Source organism: Megascapheus bottae, chromosome 11 (assembly GCF_031878675.1).
Source record: "Megascapheus bottae isolate mThoBot1 chromosome 11, mThoBot2.hap1, whole genome shotgun sequence".
Lineage (NCBI taxonomy): Eukaryota > Metazoa > Chordata > Mammalia > Rodentia > Geomyidae > Megascapheus > Megascapheus bottae.
Genome location: NC_143519.1, coordinates 33778341 through 33803467, shown reverse-complemented (window position 1 = coordinate 33803467; position 25127 = coordinate 33778341). Strand labels below are relative to the sequence as shown.

Sequence of the window (25127 nt, the reverse complement as noted above, 5' to 3'; positions counted from 1 at the left end):
TATTAATCATGAATCTAGAGCCATATTAATCATGAAACTGGGTCCTGAGAATATCCTTGTTATACTTTCATATTAACATATTACTGCATTCAATGTAAATTTTAATAGGTACCAGTATGGCATATGCAGATAAAGCTATATATAAAATATATTTTAAATATATTTGGTTTATATCAATATTAAAATTATTTATAATTCACAAGAAAGTTCCCCCTCCTCATCTCCTGTCATGTTAGTACTGCATCCTGAACTCAGGGCCTTGTGCTCTCTCTCAATTTTCTTGCTCACAGCAGGCCCTCTACCAATTGAGCTACAACCCCAGCTCATTTTACAGTTTCTGACTATACTCACTGGATAAATGCATATAACCCACATAACCCAGGACTCATTACAGGGTAGCTTTGCAGAATAGCTGTAGAACCAGAGCTATACAGCTTAGAGAACCTAAATCACTTGAGTATTTCCACTAGAAAATGTGCTGGTGGGGGAGGCAAAAGGAAAAACATCTGATCTCCTCTTTAGAAATTGTTGAGATAATTCAGAGTGTTATTGCCCTTTGTAAGTTATTTACTTATACTAAGTTCATACATCTTCTCGTAGCAAAATAGGGATATGCTTAGAAAAATATATACACAGACATAATGAAAAAGAGAAAAATGACATAAAAAAGCATACTGTGTCATAGGTATAGTGCTATATGTTTAAAAAAATAAATATAAATGTTTATGCATGTATTTACAGAGTCTAATACTTTCTTATATATGTACTAATTTATGTATCATATCTAATCACAGAAAGAACTGAGGCACAGTCGTAATTTTGTAAAATCACATGATACTGGTGGTTGACAGAACCTTTGATAATCAATTGATTACAGTGAATAGTGAGCATGAAGACCTATCTATAACTTTTGTAATTGAAATGTTTGGCAAAAGTCATTCAGTCGAATCTACTCTATGATAAAGTCAATAATCAACAAAGAAAAATATTCCTAAAATTAAAAGGTTTGCTAGGACTGCCATCACTAAACCCCAGAAACTGAGTGGTTGATGCAACAGAAAATTATTTTCTCAGTTCTAGAGACCAAACTGAAGATGTAAGTATACTTAGGTGAGGTCCTTTCCCGTGGCTGGCTTCTCACTGTGGGTTCGTAAGGTCTATCCTCTTGCATGAACATCTCTGGAGTCAGCCAGTTCGTATTTCCCTCTTCTTATAAAGACACAGGTCAGACTGCCTTAAAGTTTCTCAGATAGTCTCACTTAACACTGTGTCCAGATAGTCAAATTTTGAGGTAGCAGGGACAGAGTTTCAAAATAGAATTACGATAGACATAATGTATACCCTCATAGGAAACGTTTTTGTGTCTTCACTAACAATTCAAATAAAGCAACATCTGAAAGGCTTGTTTTCTATAACCAAATAAACTTATTAAAGCATTCCCAAAGCAACGTACTATCCAATGAGTTACCTTCATTTTCATTATATAGGAGAAATGTGTTAAGGTACAGTGGACTTTCAACAAAATCTAGTATCTTACAGGTTATTTACACTCTCAAATGAATTAAATCTTTCCAACAAACTATGGATACCATTCTACAATTTCAATGACCCAGTGGTTCCAGTTAACAGTATTTTAGTCATGATGTTGATTCTGCTGTGGAAGGTTTTAAAAAGAAATTGAATTAAAACTAACATTAGACATTCAAAAGGTATGTCAACTTGCTAAAATTTTATGGGTATTTTTGGGAGAATATAGCAAAAGGTTAACAGAAGTCTTTGGAAACAATGTCTGCTGGTTATAACACAAATTAGAAATTTTCAAACACTATGCAATTTCCAGGTGGCAGCCACCTGGAAATTAAGTGTTCACAGTAGGTGAATAAAATATAAACATTTGCTATTTAGAAAGACATTTATCATAAACTGTTTGAAATACATGAAGAACTTGAAACCAGAGAAATATTTTAGCAGATTCATTTGGGTCATACCAAGGAAAGTCTAGCTAAGAGCATATTAACAAGAGATTTGGAAGCAGAAAGAGATGTACAAAGCAAAGAAATCAAACATTAGACATAAAAAATAATCTTGAAAAATGAAACTATAGAAATAAGGAAAAAAACATAGAAATGGACAATCAGTGACTCCATTCTGTTAACCTCCATTCTGATAACACTAAATGTTATCTTTATCTAGAGTAAAATTCTAAAAGCAAATTCTGTTTGTGTCATTACCAGGAAAAGTTGTCCTTGGTAAAGTACTTCTTAAAGGGTGTTGTAAGCCAGGCACCAAGGACTCATGCCTGTAATCCTAACTACTTAGCAAGCTAAGATCTGAAGATCACAGTTTGAAGCCAGCTGGGGCAGGAAAGTCTATGATACCCTTATATTTAATAAACCACTAGAAAAACTGAAAGTAGTACTGTGGGCTCAAAGTGACAGAGAGCTAGCTTTGAGGCTAAAAAGCTCAGGGACATCAGTCAGGTCCTGAGTCAGTGACAAGAAAAAAAGAGAGAGGGGAGGAAAAGAAGGGAGGAAAGTAAGTCAGGAAGGAAGAGAAGGAAGGGAGGGAAAGAAAAGTGTTGGACTGCTGAACCACAAAATTTCTCCTACAGAAAAGAAAGAAAGAACACACTGAAATTTAGGTGATGTTCTCAAGAACACCAGGAAAAAAAATCACCAAAGGGGTAGGTGACATTTGCTTCCAAGGTCTACAATGAAGAATATGTGTTATTCTAAGCCACAGCTGCCATTTTCTATATATTTAAAAGGCAAAATCCACGAAGAGGCTGAGTAGAGATGCTGAAGGATGTAGAGAAACATGGTTTGGTGAAAAAAGGAAATATGTTTGTTTCACTAATAACTGAGGAATAGGCTACAAGTATAGGGGTTACTAGTCCAACTTTGTGGCATGTCATGATGGTGATTTCTAGTTGAGAAGAGGAAATGACAAAAGGTGTTAGACACACAAATGTGGAGCTTAGAAGAAAAGTGTAAGGTATGAGGAGGAAGGACAGTGAGAGAAGAGGGAGGATGCAATTAAGACAGAAGTGGAATATGAGTGAGGTATAAATAAATTATACTCTGAATCAAGAGCACAGTTCTGAAACAGCCTAAGCGTGGTAAAAGAATAAGTAAAGGAATAACTGATTATCATAATTCTATAACTGAGTTGAATAGGAAAGAATAAAACTACATGGTACAGCCATGATAAACCTCAATACAGGGTTGACTAGGCAATGATCAAAACTTCCTTTGATGTTAGTTTAATGTAAACCCCTGGATGAAGAAAAATACTAACTAAAATGATTCAGTTTTGTCACTTTCTCCTCAATACAGTGTCATTCCAATTTAGTAACAGAATGCATTATTGGGAAGAAAACCTTCCTAAGTCAGAGTTAATTAATTTTAACAGGTTAGACAAGAAACAAAAAAAAATGGATTCAACCCCTAGAAAATCATAAAAGAAAGAAATATTACAATGGTATACAGAAAGACAATAATGAGCCAAATATTTTTACTGAAACAGAACAGAAAAGCTGTAAGCCATTATTTCTTAGAAATAAAAGCAGTCCTAATGAAGTAGATTTTTGAAAATTGTCATATGGGTAAGCTCATTAGTTGCAATGAAAGTTCCCCCTGCTGATCCAGGAGTACCTAATGACCAGGATTTGTTATGTCTCAAAAACAAAGGTACTTTTTATTTCATGTGATAGCTCACTGAGGGAATTTCAAGTCTGAAGAACTTTAAAATGATGATATATAAGTGCAATGAAATTCTCCAAAGCACACAATCTTATTTCATCCAAAATATTACATTCACTGTTCTAAAATCTCATTCATTAATTGGGTCATATAATCATAGAAGTTATTCCTAACCATCACCAACACTATAATAAAAAATTCTCGGTGATGGCTTTCCTATTTCAAATATAAAATTGGTTGCTCCCTGAGAAACAAATTAGTAGTAAAATGCTGACCTCTACACATAACATGCCTCTGATACAACAGATGGAAACTGAAGGCCCACAAGGCCCCACAAGGCCCCACTGGACACCAACCAAAAAAAAAACAAAACAAAAAAACCCAAAAGGATCCAACTATGAAGTTACAACTCTGCAACATTTTAGGAAAGTCAGATTTTTTTGGAGGGCGGGGGGGCATGGGGTATGAACACTGACTGGGCCTTGCCACTGTCCCTGACCTCTTCAGTTTAAGGCAGTAGCCCTACCCCAGGTGCTGGGCATTGGCTCTGAGATCTTCAGCTCAAGGCTATCACCCTAACCTTGAGCCACAGCTCTACTTCCCATTTTCTAGAGATTAATTGGAGATAAGAGTATCTGGGCTTTGAAATGAGATCCCGAGATCTCAGCCCCCTGAGTAGCTAGGATTATAAGAGTGAGCCACTACCAGGTCTCTGAAAGTCAGATATTTTGAAGAAAGCAAACAAATATTTACCACAAAAGATGTTATAATCAAGTAAGTTAAGTACTTCAAAAATTAATTAACAATAAAAACTGGTAGAAAATTAATTATGTAATTTAAAAATGCATCTAAATATCAGCAAGAAGCAGAAGTAGTGGCACTTAATTGTGGAGAAGTAAAGGCAGGGGAATTGTGAGTTTAAGGCTAGCCTTGACTACAAAGCAAGACCTCATCTAATAAAAATAATTTTTAATTAGATAAAATTAGATTAAATTAAATTTAAAAACAAAGACTTATAGTATTAACTACTCAGGAGGTTGAGATATGAGGATTACAGTTCAAAGCCAGTTCCAGCTTTTCAATTGACTACAAAAAGCCAGAAGTGGACCTGTGATCCAGCCTTGAGCACAAAAGCTCAGGAATAAAGCCCAGGTTCAGAGTTAAAGCCCCAGAACTAGCAAAATTATATAAAAGAAAAGTATTGGAAGTTCTAGCATATTAATAATCTTTAGAGCTCTGATATCCTATCACAATCAGCTTAGAAAAAGTTATAACACAAAAGTATATCTATTGATTCTTATCAAAGTCCTAATATTGATACAAACTATTAATTACAAACCTTTTCCTCAGAAAAAGAACTCCTATATTGCAAGTAACTTTGTTGAACCAACATCTATTCAACATTCAGTTACACACCAATCTTAATACCTAATTAGAAGCATCATTTTCAATGCTTTTCCATTCCCTTTTCTAAAATATTCTAAAATGCCAGAAATCTCACTTCAGGAAAATCAATCTACCAGACTCCATGAACCAATCAGTTCAAAGCTATTTTTTTACTACTGCTAAATTATTTTTTTTGCTTTTCTTGCTGTATTTATATACCTTCTAATGATTCTCACATGGACTAATCAAAGATACTTATGACTAGTATCTCTTGTGTAAAATTCCCTTAAAGGATATGTCTGCCTGTTTGAATGTCGGATCTATATAAATGGTTCTGTCTGTCTATCTCTGTCTATCTCAATGGACCTTTGCTAAAGTAAAAGACCTTTTAAATCACCATAAGCAAAAAATTAAATAATTCAGTGTAAGAACATTAGGAATGAATGATAAAAAATGAAGGGGCTTAATACTAGTCTTAGAAATCTAGACTAATTATTTCTAACAAGATGTATTTACATCTTTTTGACAAAAGCACAATAATATCTTATCTAATCACTTAAAAATCCATCTGCATTTCCAATTCTTTGCAATGAAATGCAAAATTCTATAGTAAAAGAAATTTAAAATGGGTAGGAAATGATGGAAATGAATGAGAAGGAATATTCACTGTATACAAATTCCAGTATTAAGAGGAAATAAAATGATTACAAAATTACTGTGAAAATATTAACTTATAGTCAACACAAAACAAATACATATATACATAATTCCAAATTGCTGCTTTTAATATGTCTTCATGTACTTGTTTGGAGTGAACTAGTTTTCATAAAGGCATTATGTGTGGGGGGTGGAGGGGTAGGTGTGTGGATGTGCCAAGACTACTACCTTTATGGTCTTGTGCTAAGCTCTTTTGGCACTCTACAATCTGAACCACACATGTTTGCCTGGCTCCTTGCTGATTAAAATTTCAAACTCTTTTCTACCCAGGTTACCTTCCAACCATGATTCTACAGGCCTAAAGTCTTTTATTTTTAACCTATGTATCACACTTTATTCTTTTTTAAAAAATACCATATTAAATAGTAGGACAAAAAAGATTATAATGAAACATACCAATTTATGAGTTTAATGAATCTTTATTAATGTCAACCTCCCATTCCTGCCATGAGTAGACATAACAGATATTAGCCACCAATTTTAGTGAAAATAAAAATTTAAAGGTGGCCAAATCTTAAATTTACATTTTATTATAAGTGCACATTTAATACCCTGTTATTTATGACTTTAAAACCTGATCTAAGCCCAGAGAACGTGCTAGTAAAACATTTGTAATTGGAACTCTGGCAGTCTGGTTTCTTCTAGGCTGAGAATGTGCACTACTTTATTTGCATTTAAAATTTGAGCAACAGGGGATCGGGAGTTTGGCCTAGTGGTAGAGTGCTTGCCTAGCATGCACGAAGACCTGGGTTCAAATCCTCGGTACCACATACATAGAAAAAGCCAGAAGTGGTGCAGTGGTTCAGGATAGAACACTAGCCTTGAGGAAAGCCCAAGGACAGTGCTCAGGCACTGAGCTCAAGCCAAGGACTGGCAAAAAAAAAAAAAAAAATTGAGCAACAGGAAACCATTTTTGAATTATATGAAATAAAAGGGACATTGTTAAGAATGGGACTAGCAGGCTTCCATAAACATAAACTATAAAACAGCTTAGGCATAAATATAAAAGACACATTACCTAACCAAATAGATTTTAAACCTCTAAACATAACAACTCATAGTTCATGTGGCACCTGTGTTTCATGTCTGTAATCCTAGCTACTTGAGCGGCTGAGATCTGAGGATCTTGGTTCAAAGTCAGTTGGGTATGTAAGTCCTTGAGATTTATCTCCAATAAACTATTCAGAAAAAAACCAGAAAGTGGAATTGTGGCTCAATAGACAGAACACTAGCCTAGATCAGAGAGAGGCTCAGGGGCAGAGCCAAGGCATTGAGTGCAAGCATGAGGGCCACCAAAAAAATAAAAATAAAATAATAAAACATTAATTATCATACAATTTAAAATCTAGCATTCTGTACTCTAAAAAACAGTTAGGTATGTGCAAATAAAAGCATTATTTTATGCTGAAAAGAACAAAAAATCAGAGCAATGAAATGTGTTTTGTTCAGTAGAAGCACAAACCTTTACTAGCTTTGTCTAAATGCTCCAAATCGTCCACAAAATTCAAGATATCAGGGTACTTCTCTTCACAGATTTCTACCAGGAAATGAAGCAGTGTGGTTTTCTGATCTGCTGATTTTGTGTCTTTCAGCTAAATGATGAAAGGAAAAAAAAGTTAAAAGTACTGTAATAATCAACTTACTCATATAAGGTCAACACTGTATTTTGTAGATAAGAAATAAAGTTGTAAAATTAGTCCCATTACTTGAAATGTTACTCTTACTTGATGTTTGGTTAAAAATATCAGCAGTCATAGAAGAGAGAAATAGCTTCAATTAAAACTGTATGTGATATTTTGGAGAAAAATTTTATGGTAAAAACAACAACAGGTTTACAAAGTATGTTTGAGCCTTCTTCCTAATTAAAACTTTTAATGCATTTTTTTCTGGTTGTACACACATAGAGATTTTAATACTACAAGTATAAAGAATTAGTATTTATGTCCTATAAGTATATATGTACATTATACACCAAAAACAACGAAATAAAGTCACTCCCTGCACTGCTACCATCCCAACCAATTTAAAATTATTTGGGAATGATATTCCATAATTTAGAGGAATAAAATGACCTTGGGACACTTGTTCATGAGTGCTTTATTCTATGTGAGTTCATATTCACCACCAAGGAAGTAGGTATAGAACTCCTCTATGACCCAGCAATTCCACTACTTGGCATTTACCCAACCATCCAGAATATAGGGCATACTAAATCTATTACCACAACCATGTTCATTGCAGCATTATTCACCATAGCAAAAATATGGAACCAACTTAGATGTCCCTCAGTTGATGAGTGGATCAACAAGTTGTGGTATTTGTACACAATGGAATTCTATGCTGCTGTCAGAAAAAACGCCATCGCCCCATTTGTTAGGAAATGGAAAGACTTAGAAAAAATCATATTAAGTGAAGTAAGCCAGACTCAAAGGAACTTAGGCTCAATGGTTTCCCTCACTTGTCATAATCAGTAGAAACCTTGGGCTCTACTAGCAGAGATTTGCAATAGAGCAAAACCTTGATACATAGGGCCATATAGTATGAGGCTAATTGAAAGGACTTCCAGGATATTGAAACAAAAGCCATATAATGAATGATTGTTGTCCTTAATGTACTATGCTATCTCTCATCTCCTTTGCTGTCCCTTGGATATCTCATATTGTTATAGTATCTCACTTCGTTATCTGATATATTGAATTTATATTGAATTTAGGGAAGGGGGGAAAACGAAGATGGGGGGGGCGGTGGGGGGGAGGGTAATGGGTACCAAGACATGTGAAAGGGTATCAATGTATGTGAATTAATGCACCCTCTATATGGCAAATATCATGTAACCCTTTTATTAATTACAATAAAAAATAAAATAAAAACTGTAAAAAAAAAGAAAAGAAAAGAAAATGAGGAGAAAAGAAAAGAAACAGACTTAAGAGCATCTGTGTTGACCTATTCTAATCTGAACAGGCCATAGAATGCAATCACTGGGCAGGTGAGAAGGGAAACAGGCATCAGCTTAAGGTTATGCAGTGAGTGGGTGTGTACAGACTGTTGGGTGGGAAGAGTTGTATGAACACAAATTATGATGAAAGTGTGCACAGAGTGAAACAATCACATTAAAGAAACTTAGGTGTAATTTCAGTTCAAAGGTTATGTTTGTTTTTTATTTATTGCTGGTCCTGGCACTTTGAACCGAAGACCTGACATTATGCCATATTTTTTCTGTGTAGAGTTGGTGCTATACCGCTTGAACCATAGCTACACTGCCAGATATTTTTCTGGTTAACTGGATATAAGTGTCCTTTGGATATTTCTGCCTAATTTGGCTTTGCAGTACAATCTTCAGATCTCAATAGCTAAGATTATAGGCATGGGCCACTAGTAACTGGTTGGCTATTTTTTTCATGTCAAGGACCTGAAATTTTTCTATGTCTTTCAGTTTACAAATAAAACCAAGTGATGATAAACCTGATTTTCAACTTGTTTTATACTTCTATTTCAATCACACTATCATTTTTAAGAGTTAAAACCACCTCAAGGAGGATCAGCGGAAGATGGCGGCGGTTCAGTGTGAGATGTACTGAGCTCCCGCCAAGATTCAAGTTGTGGCAGCACAGGGGACAGAAATTGATCCCAAGTAAGCTTTAGCACCACAGAGATCTCAGTCAGAGAGGAAAAAAGCAGAATACCTGTGCAAAAAGACAGCATGGAGCCCCACCAGCCATGGAACACACAGGACTTCACAGTGGCGCAGACCCGCTGGTTGCAGACAGAGCCACAGAGAGCCTGCCCAAGCCCAGAGCAGACACCTGGCCTTGCACAGACCTGCCAGCTTCATGGAACCCAACAAACCAGCAATTTGTGAGTACCTCTGAGGAGAACTTTCCACTTCTGCTGGAGGAACGTCATTGGGATGGAGCCCCCTCCCCACAAGCTGAAAGCAACGCCATCTTGACTGCTGGCAAAGACCTGGCTAAAGCAATTGGAACCTGAGAGGTGATGCTGGAAACGCCATCATTCTTACTAGCAAAGGATTTCCCAGAGATCCCTTAACCAGAAATCCGGCCCTGGCACTGCTGAAGTCCGTCCCCTACACCAGGGACAGACCTGGTAAACAAAGCAGCCCGCGGATCTTTCAGTTTTGTTTAACCAATCAAGCAATCTGATCAGAAAAAACGGCAAAGCCAAATCACAAGAGAAAAAGACTTTGTGAAGTGTTTGGATCCCGAATTTAGTGGAGAAACAAGTTTCCTATCCGGCACCCCCCCCCCCCAAAAAAAAAACAAACTTAAGAATATCCTTTTTCCTTTTTTTTTTTGGATTGTTTGTTTGTGCTTCTACCCTTTTCATTTACATTTTTAGGTGTTCATAGGTTTCTCTTTGCCATTTCACCTACACCTTTTTTTCTAATGTTTTGATTCATTCCTATTTTTTTGCCTCCTCTCTTTTCCCGCATTCCTTCTGACATTAGGTTCATTCCTAGAAACACAGTAACAGCTCCTTTCACAATAGCCTCAAAGAAAATAAAGTACCTAGGAATTAGCTTAATTAAGAATGTAAAGGACCTTTTTGATGAAAACTTTAAAACCCTAAAAAAGGAAATTAAAGCAGAACTAAGGAAATGGAAAAACCTCCCATGCTCCTAGATTGGAAGAATCAACATTGTGAAAATGACAATCTTGCCAAGGGCTATCTACAAATTAAACGCAATACCCATCAGTATCCCAATGGCATTCTTTAAAGAAATAGAAGAGGCAATTCAAAATTTCATATGGAATAACAAAAGACCCGTATAGCAAAAACACTTCTTAGCAGAAAGAACAGTGCTGGAGGAATTTCAATTCCAAACTTTAGACTCTATTACAGGGCTATAATTCTCAAAACAGCTTGGTACTGGCACAAGAACAGGCCTGAAGACCAATGGAATAGAACTGAGGACACAGATATTAAACCACAGACCTATGGCCACCTAATCTTTGACAAGGGAGCCAAAAAAATAGAATGGAAGAAAGACAGCCTCTTCAACAAGTGGTGCTGGCAGAACTGGTTAAGCACCTGCAGAAAACTAAAGTTGGATCCTTCTTTGTCACCTTGTACTAGAATTAACTCCAAATGGATCAAAGACCTGGAGGTAAAAGCTGACACACAGAAAACTTTACAAGAAGGAATAGGAGATACACTAGGCCTCCTTAGCACAGGTCGAAACTTTCTTAATAAGGACCAAGAATCACAACAAATCAGAGAAAGGCTGGATAAGTGGGACTGCATTAAACTGCAGAGCTTTTGTATTGCAAAGGACATAGCTAGTAAATTAATTAGGAAGCCTACAGAATGGGAGAAGATCTTCACCAACCAAGCAACGAACAAAGGCCTCATATCTTCAGATATTTCTAATAGATTGTGGCTAACAAAGTACCATATCCATTTCAGAAGAAGACAGCTAACCAAAGTTTTCTTCTCAATGAACTCATGGAGGCTTACTTAATATCATAATGTATCTCAAATCTTTGCAAGTTTTAAGTGGAGTGTTTATGCATTCAAGAGCACCTTTAAAAATACAATAAAGGTCTCCACATGAAAATGGGCACAATACATAACGCTTTCTCCTATGCCTATGCATGTATGAGGCTATGTATAATCACTGTGCTGATGAATTTCACTAAATGGAATGAGGATCTCTCCAATATAAATGACAATATAATATCCTCAATAAAATGCCTATGCTTATTGTTATACCAACCATGATTTCATAATGACTTGAAAGATCTGAAACAAACTGCCATTACGTAAGAGTTAAAAATCAAAATATTATATAAACTAGTTATGGTATTCACTATATGTTTGTATATGTGTGTTACTTAATTTTCATTTTAAATTAATGAGAGTTGAAAATTTAAATAACTAAGAAACTACTTATAATATAGACTTCTATAATTGTAATAGATTGGTTTCTAGCATTAGCTCTTCTCTAAATTATATTTTGACACATTTCTCTTCAGTTTCATTGAGCACAGAAATTTCTATAGGAAAAGGAATTTTTGTATTTTAGTAAAACATAGCTTACTACATTATCTATTGTATGTTCAACAATCTGCTAATTTCTTCATTGAAAATGGGTCAATGAGGAGGGAGGGAGAAAGGAAGGGAGGGAGGGAGGGAGGGAGGGAGGGAGGGAGGGAGGAAGGAAGGAAGGAAGGAAGGAAGGAAGGAAGGAAGGAAGGAAGGAAGGAAGGAAAGGAAGGGAAGGAAGGAAGGAAGGGAAGGAAGGAAGGAAGGAAGGGAAGGAAGGAAGGAAAAGAGAGAGAGAGAGGGAGAGAGAGAGAGAAAGCTAGAGAGGGAGAGAGAGAGGCTAAATTGTTCGGTGAACAAACTTATGAAATGATAAGATACCTGTTGGAATTAAATTGGCTCCTCCAAAGATAAATAGTGATCCCAGGAAGGCCTATATCCAGTAAGACCTGTGCTTGCTCCCACATGCTATGAAATATGCAAATTAGGAAAATCCCTCAGAAAGCAATTTAGTAATGTATGTCAAAAGTTATAAGAGAAATATTCCTACTGAATTCAGATTGAGAGAATTAACTATAGTCCAATATTGTCCAAAGGTATATAACTAAAATAGAACTTCAAAGTACCAGTCTCAAGTTAATAATAATTGAAGCAATGCTTAGATTGTGAATCAGCATCAGAACAGATTAATATAAACAGTTTTAATTTTACAAAGTAGAACATTTATTTTAAAAGCTATTTTCTTGTTTTTAGAATATTTTTCTGATAAAAATGAGCAGAAAATACAGAATTCCCATATACCTTTATTTCCATATACAAAATTCTCTATCAACATTTTGGATTAGTGTGGCATAGTCCTTTAAAACAATCTATCTGTATGGCCAGACTATTGTTAACTAGGGTCCGCAGTTTTAATTAGAGTAGAATCTTTTTATTTCATATTTTGACAAATAAAAGGAGTTACATGTCCATCACTGCACTGGATGGATGTAATTACGTTATAAATCCATCATAACACTCTCATTCCTTTTTAATTCCTGTCCAAGCATGAGAATTAAATAGCATAAGCCCGATTAACAGGAAAAGGCTCAAGTTTCATGTGTCACAGGTATCTCCTTAAAGAAATGAAGACCCAAGGTAGCAGTTAAATATAGTTCCTCATATATTCAGTTGGACAAATGACAGTCAATTGGAAAGTGGACACAAAATTATGAGGAAAGGCTGAAGTTATTATCTTTAACAGATCTGTACAATATTCAGATTCTGCTTTTGATCCTTGAACACGATGGTATCCCATCTTTCTTACATAAGTAGAGTATTCTTTACCTGGCAAGTTTATTGTCTGGTTTTAAGAAGCTGAGAAGATGTCAATGTGATCTTCTCATACCAGCTGCTTTTCAAGTGTACTTAATCTGGTCAGTATACCAGCATTACACACTTTAACTTTTTTGACATTATTTTAACAGCTGATTATCTGCTGGGAAGTCTTCTTGGGTGGGGTTTCTGCTTTTATTTTCAGGTCATTTAAAAAAAAAACTGGTTTTTTGTTGTTGTTGTTGTTTTTTGGCCAGCCCTAGGCTTGAACTCAGGGCCTGAGCATTATCCTTGGACTTTGTCAAGGCTAGAGCTCTACCAGTTGAGCCACAGCACCACTTCAGGCTTTTATCTATGTATGTGGTAGAGAGGAACTGAACCTGGTTCTTCGTGCATGCTAGCCAAGCACTCTGCCACTAGGCCAAACACCAGCCCAATTTGCTTGAATTTTAGGAGTGGTTTTATTTTTCTGCCAGGATTTTCTTGTGGCTTATGCTTTCTCTTTAAGTTTTACACCAACAAACATTAATGGCATGAAGATCATCAAATTATTCTCTCAGACTATATGTTTAGTGCAGTATTTTAAAATTTCTTGATTTCCAATTTTCAGGTCATAATGATTTTCTGCACTATTATCCTACACACATTTCTACATTTTATGATTAGAATCCATGATAGATTTTGAATAAATTTTGTTAAAGACATGAGGACTGTGAAGGCATTGGTTTTTGTTTTCGTTTGCTTGAGTTTGGCAATTAAATGTTTATGTGTTCCTGAATACTTCATTTTAGACTATTTGCATCTTTGTCAAAGTTCATTTGATCATATTTATGTGATACTGTTTCTTGGCTCTCTGCTCCTACCTGTTTCTTTCTCCTCTGTACCTCTATCTTCCTCTCTCTGAGCCTTTTCTATCCCTGCTGCAATACCATCATGTTTAATTTATGGTAGTTTTTTACCAAGTCTAGAAGTCATGTAGTGTTCAAAGGTCCAATTTAGATCCTATTTTCTAGTACTTCTTTAATACTCTAGATCTTGTTGTCTTTACAGGAAAGACTTATACATGGGATACTGTTGAATGTAAAGGTCAGTTGGAAAAAAATAATATTGCAACTCCATTGATAAATGGAGAATAAGTTGTTATTTCATTTTAAGATCTGTGTTTCCTCATTCTAAGTTTCCTTATTTTCTTCATACCGATTTTACATGTATTTTGTTAGTATACTGCCTATTAGGGGATTCTAAGATAGTAATATGCCATGATATATTGTTTTTTATTTCAAATTCCAATTGCTCACTAGTATAGAAAAACTCAGCTGACTTTTTTTTTTTTAAAGATCACATCCTGAAACTCTGTGATAAACATTTAGAAGCTGCAGGATGGTTACTCTGTCATTTTATTCACATTCTGTATAGAAATTATATTACTTCTTCTATGAGCAAAGATCCATTTCTTGTTTCTCAAGCTGAATATCTTCAATTTCCTTTTCATGTCTTATTGAATTATGTAAGACTTCAATTACTATGTTAAATAGAAGAGGTGAGCAGAGACCTTCTATTCTTACTCCTGTTCCTATAAGAAAAGTATACATCCCATTAAGGTAATCAAATTTGCAGGCATTAAGTTATTCATAATATTCCTTTAATATTCTTTTAATATTGATAGGATCCTTAAGAATATGGGTAAACTGTATCTTCCTCAATTGTTTTTTGTATGAGACCACCTGACCAAGCCTACAACTCCAACAGGTTTGTCTGTCCTTCCTTCCTTCACTTACTTTCTTTTCTTTTTTCTTACTTCAGACTGCATTTAGTCATGTTACTATTTCCTATGTAGAATATTACTGACTTGGGATCTTTCTTCTTATATAACATATGCAATTGATGCAACAAATTTCATTGTATACAACAAATTTTAATCTGTTGCAATCTGGTGGTGACACTAATTTTAAGTTAGTGGTAAAGGAAGAGACTAAACTAAATAAGAGAGCAGGGGGGACGGTAATGGGTGCAATCTCTAATGGGCCGTAAACACCTATAATAATGTTGTTGAAGTGGTTTCTTTTCAGGCTGAGTATTCAGGCAAAAATTAATTTGACCAGAACAGAATGTTTGTGATCCAAGTTGTTATCAACAATGTGATCAAAGATGACAGGACATAGGCCTGTAACTGACAAAACTACTTTTTTAGATTCTATTAAAAGAATAATTCCCATTTATGATGTTTTAAAAATTGGGGGGGGGGGATTATGATACAGAAATACTTTACTTCAAAAAAAACACAAATAAATCCAGTTAAATATGTCCTGAAAAAATGCTAGCAACTAAATGTGTCAATGAATAAGTGAAAGGAGGTTAAACATTCATATCACTTTAGAAACCAGGATCTCTCTGCTTTAATTGGATATATGTAAAATAAGAATGGCATTTGTTATCTGCATGTCTTTGGCCCATGACTGCTTTACTTTTAAAGGGTGCCAAAACGTACTGGCAATCTGATAAAAAAAAAAAAAAATGAAAACTCTTCTAAAACAGACAATGAGTACAGATGGAACAAAGGACTGGATAGCAGAGATCTTTCTTTAAAATAGCTTCATAGTATAAAAGGGGTACATGAAAATGAAAATTTCACAAAAATCATGAAGTTAACCAGAATAATTACAGAGGTATATAAAATAGAAACTATTCATGAAAAACAGAGGTAATGTCTCCTGATTTAGTCATTAAAATTCTCCATATCGGCTTCCACTATGACTCAGGACAATGGCCACCGACTTCTTTCCATTTCACTCTGTACTGGAAATTCATATTTTTCCTCACAGCCTTCAATTTTAGAACAATGATCAGACTGGTATGAGAGAAAAGCAGCAGTTTGGGGGAAATATTTTCACAACTCATCCGTAACTTTTGTTTTTTAATGATTTTTGTTTTAGTGTTGTTTAGTTTTCTTTCTTTTATGTTTGTTGTTTGGTTGGTTCCAAATAATGAATCAGAAATAGTATGGTAAAAGACATAAAATGATTCTGTGTTTAGACTGAGTATTCAAATCACCTAGGTAGCACATTTTAACATACCAATGATAGGGATCCAAATTCATACATCCTGAATTAATTGAACTCATAAAGTAGCTAGTTACTAATATTTTTGAAGAAAACTCCAGGGTGCAAATGACTGTAATCTAAGAAAGAAGTGTATTCATTTTATAAAACCACTCAAGAAGTTTAGTGGAGGTATTAAAAGGAAATGGAATGTTTTCATTGTAGTTCATTAGCATCACAGGTTTGGTGAAGTAATTTTACTTGGGTTAGCCTGTGCATATTAATGAATTGTCCAAAAGATAACACAGATAACTGTATTAGTAAACAATGTAGACACAAATCAATCTTGAGTGCCAACCCTCATCCTCTTTTAATCTACTTCCCAATCCACCCCTCCAGGCTAGTGATCTTTCAAAACTTCAACTTTTAGAGGAAACTTAAAAATGTTCTGCAGACAACAGAGAGAGAGTTCTACAAGTGACCATGTAGAGAAATTTAAAGTCAGTCAAAGTCAATTGTTTCTACAATTTTCTTAATCAATATGAGCATTAATATAAAATTTATAGTATTTAGTATTCTTCAAAATTTATACCTATTTCTTTGATCCATGAAGCCAAATTATCTAATTACCTAGAACAATCACCATATAAATCTATGAATACTTTTTTTTTTTTTGGCCAGTCCTGGGCTTGAGCTCAGGGCCTGAGCACTGTCCTTGGACTTTCTCAAGGCTAGAGCTCGCGACTTAAGCCTCAGCACCACTTCCTTTTTTTTTTTTTTCCGATGTATGTGGTACCAAGGAATTGAACCCGGGTCTTCGTGCATGCCAGGAAAGCACTCTACTACTAGGCCAAACTCCCAGCCTGAATACTTTTTTATTCACAAATTACTCAACTCATTAGTCACAATAATTACTGATTAGTAAACAGTAAACATTTGTTTACTCATGAAGACTTGTACATTTGAATGTGATACTGAACTTTAATCTAGGTCACTATATTCCTTAACTAGAATGTGGATCTATTTCAAGAGGGGAAAGAAAATCTTCCTAGAAGGTCCTCTTTAAGAAATACTTTCAAAACTAACCAGATAAGTATTTTGGGCAGACAAGTATTTGTCAAATGCTAACTGGATTTCTAAGAATATGGATTCATATTTTAGTAATAACAGTCACTGCATATTTGTAGATTTAGATAAATATATATATGAACATGGGTGTTTATATGCAAAATTACAAATACCCATTATTTAGTTTTCATTCAGAATAATACCATTGGAGAATTCAATGAATTACAGGCACTATACCAAGTTTATCCTTTAAAAAAGCCAATCCATCAGAAAGAAAAGTCTTTTATAGCATTTTACGTAAACTAGCGGTAGCATTATTGCCACTGTAAAGCATATTTATATTTTACCATGAGATGTAAAATGGTATACAAAGCATTTATAAGGACTTTAAAAAATTTTGTGGGGAGAGAGGAAAAAGGGATGACTATAGACAAAAGATTCAAATAAAATGATTGGACCACTACTACTTAAAAGAACATTGCTCAAAACATTTGCCTTTGAAAAAAATTCACGTGCCAATTTTGGGGGCTTTTTAGCTTTATCTCATGAGAGAACAAAATCACAATTTGTAGCAGAAAGTTTCAAGAAAATATTTGTACCATACTGTGGCCACAAGAAAAATCTCCTATGTGTACATCAACTTTAATTCTTACTCACATATTGTGGAAAAAATCCAAATTAAAGCTCACTTTATAGCTCATACTTCACTCTGTAATTAATTGTCATTATTACTTCAGATCTTTGGGGCAAAAGGAAATGAATAATCATTTTCTCCCTAAATTCAGAGAAAATATGGTTACCCATCTTGATTTCAAATTCAAAGAAAATGAGTTTGGGATTCATTAATACACATATTTCTGAAAAATACAATATTAACAATTTAATGTAAGTTTCCATGCATATTTTTTCTTACGTTTAACTTGAAAAGGTCATTTAACAGTAAGGATTTCGAATAGAGAATGATTATTACAATATAACTACTCAGCATGCTTTATCAGATTAATGTATGCCCCTGATTTACAACTGCCAAATAAATATGGAATTCCTTTGTAGGGGTTATCAACAAACCAAATGGTTTATATGCAATGTGAAAAATTCAGTGACAATTGTCAAAGATCAAGCTGGTAATTCTGATAATAAATACAATAAGATTATCATCTTGTTCAAAATATACTTCCAACTTGACATGTAGTCTATTAAATATATGAACTTGTATTTACTTTGTTTCTGGTACAACAGAAGGCTCCTACAAGAGATGATCAAAATATCCAATATCATTGCATAAAAATATAGTCAGTTCTTTATCTGGAGACAGATTAACTGATTTGCAGAGTAATGTTGTTAAAGAATAACAGCATGTATTGCATTTGTATAGAATCTTAAAATTACTATGCATCAGTGATTGTATCTCAATGAGAGTAAGTCTATTTTCAACTACAAAATAAATATGGCACTCTACACTGTGTATATTGTAACAAATTCATTCATTCAGTAGTTATGTAGTGAATTATTTATTTACTATGTAACGAGCACTATTTTAAGCTATTCCACCTCATTAATCAGGCTCAGTTGTTGTCAACAGCTCTCTGAAAAGAAGGCAATAAAAAGCTATATACATATGGGCATACAGGATGAGGCTAAACTAAATAAACACCAGGATAAGGAGACAAGAGGTTTATCTTTGTGATTGTTGTTCTTACTGTATTTTGTTAAGTTATTTCTTTTCTCTTCTTTTACCTTTATAGTATATCTCACGTTATTGTATCTCACATCGGTACCTGGTATACTGTATATATGTTTATTTGTATATTTAAAAAAGGGGCCCTGTGCAGTGGCTAACTCCTGTAATCCTAGCTACTCAGGCAGCTGTGATCTGAGGATCAAGCTTCAAAGCTAGCCTTATTTCCAATTAGAAAATGGGAAGTGGGGCTTGGGTAGGGTGGTAGCCTTGAACTGAAAAGCTCAGGGGCAGCCCACAGGCAAAGCTCAAGCCCTATGACTCACAAGAAAAAAAAGGGTGGGGGAAAGGGAGAAACAAAATGAGTATGAGGGGGTGGGGCTTAGGAAAATGAGTTAAAAAAAAAACACGGGAAGGAGGTATCAATTTTCAAGAACTGCCCACTACCTGATAAATGGAACTGTAACCTCTCTGTACATCAACCAAACAATAAAATAAATATTAAAAAAAAAAAAAAGAAATAGGGAGTTTGGCCTGGTGGTAGAGTGCCTGCGTAGCATGCACAAAGACCTGGGTTCAATTCCTGGGTATCACATACACAGAAAAAGCCAGAAGTGGTGCTATGACTAAAAGTGGTAGAGCTCTAGCCTTCAGAAAGCCCCAGGACAGTGCTCAGGCCCTGAGCTCAAGGACCAGGACTGGCAAAAAAAAAGAAATACGCAAGCAGCCAAGTTTTGATGGTTAACTATATTTTGGTAATATGAAACTAAAGAGGAACAGATACTTTGTACTAGAAAACAACCTCTTATAGATTTACAGGTGTGGACTTAGTTTCACCCAGCTGTATTCCTCATCTTGCTGTTGCTTCCTTAATTTTCTTTCTCAGGGAAATCTTAGAATTCAAAGTCTAACTTGCCTCCTCCCTCAGAGTCCGTAATAATCAACCACTGGGAAGTCCCCAAAGGTTGAATTTGTGTATTTCCCTCCATTTGCTCTGGCATCCTATCTCAAATGCTACTACTACTCCTTTTTCCTTTTGACTGCATCACCTCAAAATGAAGAGAATGTTATAAGGCACACATGCAAACATGTGCTAAATTATTGCATAGGGAAACGTAAAAAAGATCTCCTTAGATAAATAGGGGAAGTAATATCAGATGCTAAGCTAATTCCCTTTTGAGCAATCATTTCATATTAGTAAGCATCTATATCAACCTTTCAGTTGGCTAAACTAAAAACAGAAATTACAGTTGATGTTTCTCTTTCCTTCACTTTCAAGACCATCTTCCATATTTATCCTTTGATGTCAATTTCCTCTCACACTCCTGGTCCTATAGTCCATGTCTACAAGTCACTGAGTGGCTCCCCACTGTAACTCTCAAACCCAAAGCTAACCTAGAAAACTTTCTGGTGGAACTGAGCTATGTCTATATGCTGTCAATAGAGATACTGAAAACAAACCATGCAGTAACAATAAAGACTACTAAAAATTTGATTTTATTTAGATTTTAATTAAATTGAAATAGCCGTATATGTTTAATGATAACAGTATCTGACAGCACAGCATGGTTTTCATGCATGCACATTACCTATAAGATTATCTTCCAAGGAAGCATCAGATCATATTACCTACTTTGTAGAATGATATGGCTTTAAACCATCAATACCTCTATAGAATGCCATTCACAGCTCTTACCAATGGACACCAATGTCCAACACCGGCCCGCCCCACCATTTTCCCCAAATTTTGTCCCATATAATGCTAAAGGTACTAGATCACTCAGGGGACTCACACATTGCACACCATAAGCCTTCATGAAAACTGTTTTGTTTAGAATGGCTTTTTCTCTCTGACCCTACTCCTCATTCAACATCTCTAGATAATTAGTTTCCCTCTAGAAGGTAAGGTAGCCTTTCCAGCCTAACTCAGCTGCTCTAGCATTTTGAGCACAGTTCCAGTGAAGCACTCAACATAATTAGTGGTTTACATACAGAAAGTGTGAGCCCCCACATATGTCATGTAAATACTAATCACTATATTAATAAGATGATATTGTAAAGCATCTGGCACAGGACTACATCCAAGGAAGTACTCAATGGATATACAGTCCATATTGTGTTTCAGGAACTGTCATTCACAAAGGGAACTTGACCCAATACAGAAGTCCAGGACAATAACACAGGAGAAACAAATGATGGAAAAGGAAGAAGAGAAAACTCAGAAGGTACAAGTATGAATAAAAGACTTAAGATAGAAAATCTGTGAGAAAATTCAGTGAAATAACTTTTCATAAGCTATACCTAAAATTAACATTTTTATTTTTACCTTTCTACATAACTGGCAATAGCAATAATCAAATTCCTTAATCAAGGGAGTGCAGAAGTAAGAAGGTCAAGAATAAGAGAAAGCTTTTGAGGTGAAGTATAACGGAGAAGAATTTATGGTAAGCAGATCAATAAAGCACTATCACTATGTCCCAGACCTCAGTAAGCACTTGTGTTATACAAAGCACTGAATATAATATTTGCAAGTAAATTCATCCTAAGGAAAATCCCTGTTAGTTAAAAAAGTACAAATTTAGTCAATTTTTGTATGCTCTAAAACTATAGTTAGAAACCTTTTAAACTCATCAATGACATTGGTGAAATGCTTATTACTAATATAATTATTTCCCCTTCCTACACAAAACAGTCCTTTTCTAGTCACAAAAGACAATTCAGAGAAATATTTAAAGGTAAAATTTCAGACAATCCTCAGCAAAATTCAATAAATATCGTCATTTACAGAATCCTGAACTAAACAAATATAGATTAAGCAATATTTTAATGTTCCATTTCGTTGCTTTGAGAAAGCACAGGTTTACTAAATAATTTTGTTATTAAACAACTGAAGGATTTGCAGATCAGAGAAAATTAATATTTGGATTTAGTTCAGAGGTTGAGTAAATTAGCTCAGTTCACTCTGGGCTTGAGTTCATGGTTCAGTTCCAGTTCTTGATAATGAGCACATCAAAATTTAAAAAAAATTCAATAATGTAATCAGGGCTGACATTTAAGAGCAAGTGTTCAGGCAAATACGTGTTTTAAGAAAAACAAACTCACTTTACAGAGAGAACTAAGGTTAAATCCGAAGGTTTGAGCATTCCGGGAGCCAGCATTCATGTAGTTTCCCATTAGCAACACAAGTTCCAGCAACTTGCTAAAGCTTTTGCTCTTCTTTATTTCTTCGCAGGCAGTACAGACAGCCATGATGTCAGGTTTGATGTTGCTCACCTGCTCTTCAAACTGAAGCTTAAAGAGAATAGCAGTGAGCCGTGGCCGTAGTCTCTTCACATTGCTCATCTGATTGAAAAGAAAATAGCAGATTTCCTTTAAAAGGCATGGTATACTTTAGTACTGTACAATTGCAAGTAATCTGGGATGATTTATTGGTATGACAGAACCGAAGAAGCAATATGTCCTCTGAAACTGATGGCAGGAAGAGAAGAGAGTTCTGCTTATTTCTGTAAGGAATCCAGAGTCATCCCTCAAAAACACAAAATTAACAATTTAGATGTACAGTGAAAAGAAAGCCTTAATGAAAGACTGATGTCTAATTAAATAACAGAGTAAACATGATTCTTTTTAAAGGCAGAATCTTAAAACTGTAACAAGATTCATAGGCAACAAATTACAAAGCATCATATCATGATCTTAAATCAACTCTGTTCAGTATTGAAATGCATGAGGTCATGTTTAAAACATACTCAAGAAAAGTCTAAAAAAGGTTTGTTTTCTTCAAATAGCAATTGCTGTCCTCAGAAGCCCTGCTGACTAACAGTATGTGTTAGAGGGAGAGTAAATAGGTCCCAATTTGTGCTAAATTGACTTTCTTCAGAAACAGAGAGTGGAATGACTACTGACACATACTAAATTAGTAGAATCAAAGTTAGAAAACATGGTAGTAGCAGGAAAGTGCGGTAGTACAAAGCCACACATCTATCACATACCATGTTAATGCTGTTTAGGAATTCTGGGTTTCTCTCTTCTGGGAATGTCGAATTTCAAAAAGAACAATGGGGCTTTGTACAAATGTATGAAAAGAGAATAATTTGTTCAAAAGCGTAAGACAATGAGAAAAGAAAGAGTATTACAGGGAGATGGTGTTATTAAAAAACATGCATAGAAATAAAGTATTCATTATATGGTTTGCAGTTATTTCTTTTTTCCATAGATTTATACCTTTTGTTACTGTTTTTTTATTTCTATAACTGTTGTCTTTATGTATAAAGTTTAAGAGGGAGGGAATGGGAAGCACAGAAACAGTGAGACAAACGGTGAAGTAGTTCAGCAGTGATCCTCACTAGACACTATTTAGGAATGAACTACATAACGTGGAGGTAGGAGGAAAAATTAGGAGAAATTAAGGGAGGGGGGACACTTCAAAAAGAAATATACTTATTACCTCACTCAAGTACCTGTAACCTCTTTGTACCTCACTTTTACAATAAAATTTAAATAAAATTATGGAAATATAAAAAAGAAACAAAATCTTACAGTGAGTCACTCTAATAAAAGGTAAGGGCTAAAACATTTATTCTAGGAACACATGAAAAGTAATAACCACTTACATGTAGACATCAAGTACACTGCATTTTATCTACAAATGTATTCCTCCACAGAAAAGAATTTAGTGAATTTATTATTTGGGATTTAAATCACGTGGATGGCAATATACAAGAAAATATTGGAAGTAGTTTAAGGCAAAAATAGTAACTAGATTAGTTCCCTTTGTCACCAACTCAAAAGGAAAAGCTAACGCTCACCTTCATTTGTAGAATGTCAACTATGATATTAAAAAATCATGCACGGGACTGAATTTGATCGTAGTACAATATCTACTTTCATTGGTTTTATTTTTTGGGTTTTATTTTTTTTTTTTTTTGCCAGTCCTAGGGCTTGAATTAATGTCCTGGGCAGTGTCCTTTAGCCCTTTTTTTCCAAAGGCTAGCTCTCTACCACTTGAGCCACAGCACCAATTCTGGTTTTTCTGTGTATGTGGCACACCCAGGGCTTCATGAATGCTAGACAAGCACTCTACCACTAGGCCACACTCCTGGCCCCATCCACTTATTTTCAACAGCATACAGCTAGGGGTATAGAACAGTAGTAGAACTTTTCCCTCATATTCACAGGGTTCAATACTCATTTCTGTGGGAAAAAGCAAAACAAACCCAAAGTAAGATAAAAATCTACTACAAAAATTGTCAGACATGCATATGAAAAGACATAAACTGTCCTAATAAAAACAAAACTGTGACAAATCATCTAACAAAACCTGAGCAATGAGGAATAAACTCTCAGTAGGCCCTTTTGAAGAAATGGGTTCAAATGGAATGAACCATTTCTTTGGCAAATAATTTCAATATCCAATTTCTACCTAGCATTTTCTTCAGCCACATGATATGTGTTAATATTGATATAATCAAGATACTAAGCAGTCTAATAATACAGCAGTTACTAAGATTCATAAAATATTTTAGTGTTCCCAATTCCTTGACTTCAAAGAATGATTTCAAATTCCTTTGTCTACGAATCTCTTTTCTTTCATAGAAGAGTAAAAAGATTGCAAACATAACAAAGAATTACTGTTTTATAAAATATAAGCAATGTAAAATTGTAATGACGAGGATGGCACTAGTAGAAAATAAATTCTTAGTGGGCAAGAATTGATCCCTTAAGGCATTTAGTATACAAAGTAGGGGTTAAGCAGTGATTACTTCTCATAAATCCATTTAACTTGTTTGAAAATATTCCTCAAAACAGATTTACATCTCTGGGCTTTGGTTTTATCCATAAATATTGCAAAAGACAGATATCTGCATGTTACACTGGTAACATATGTAACATTCTGACAGTTAAAAAAAAAAAACACTTTATGTCCTGCATGAAATAACAGCCATTCACAAGATGTCCTATTTTTCACTTAGAGGCTAGATTCAAGATGATGAAGTATCTGGCACTTTGCAATAAACACTAGTAAGAATTCTCTAGTATCCCATGCCACAATATTATCGAACGAATATTAATGTATTGTTTCATGCACACAGGAGAAAAAAATTGCTTAAATGCCTACATTATACCACCCCAAAATATGTTAAAACTTTCCTGCTGACAAGCTAGCCATATGCAGCTAACATAAAGTAATTAATTTTCCTAGAAAAATATAACCCATATTTGTAT

At 34.8% G+C, this 25127-nt stretch overlaps 1 protein-coding gene across 3 annotated transcripts in view; it reads right to left on the bottom strand.

The window, feature by feature from the left end:
* The window catches only part of Diaph3 (diaphanous related formin 3), a 440087-nt gene that overhangs the window by 185702 nt on the left and 229258 nt on the right, over positions 1–25127 (bottom strand). For all 3 annotated transcript variants that reach the window (XR_016537097.1, XM_090342066.1, XM_090342064.1), the window contains 2 exons: positions 22008–22247; positions 7267–7396 (listed from right to left, as the gene is read on the bottom strand). Coding sequence is in view for 2 of the 3 variants with exons in the window: in XM_090342066.1 (XP_090198192.1) it covers positions 7267–7396; positions 22008–22247 (370 nt within the window). In the remaining variant the exon portion in view is untranslated. The remainder of the gene's footprint in view (positions 1–7266; positions 7397–22007; positions 22248–25127) is intronic.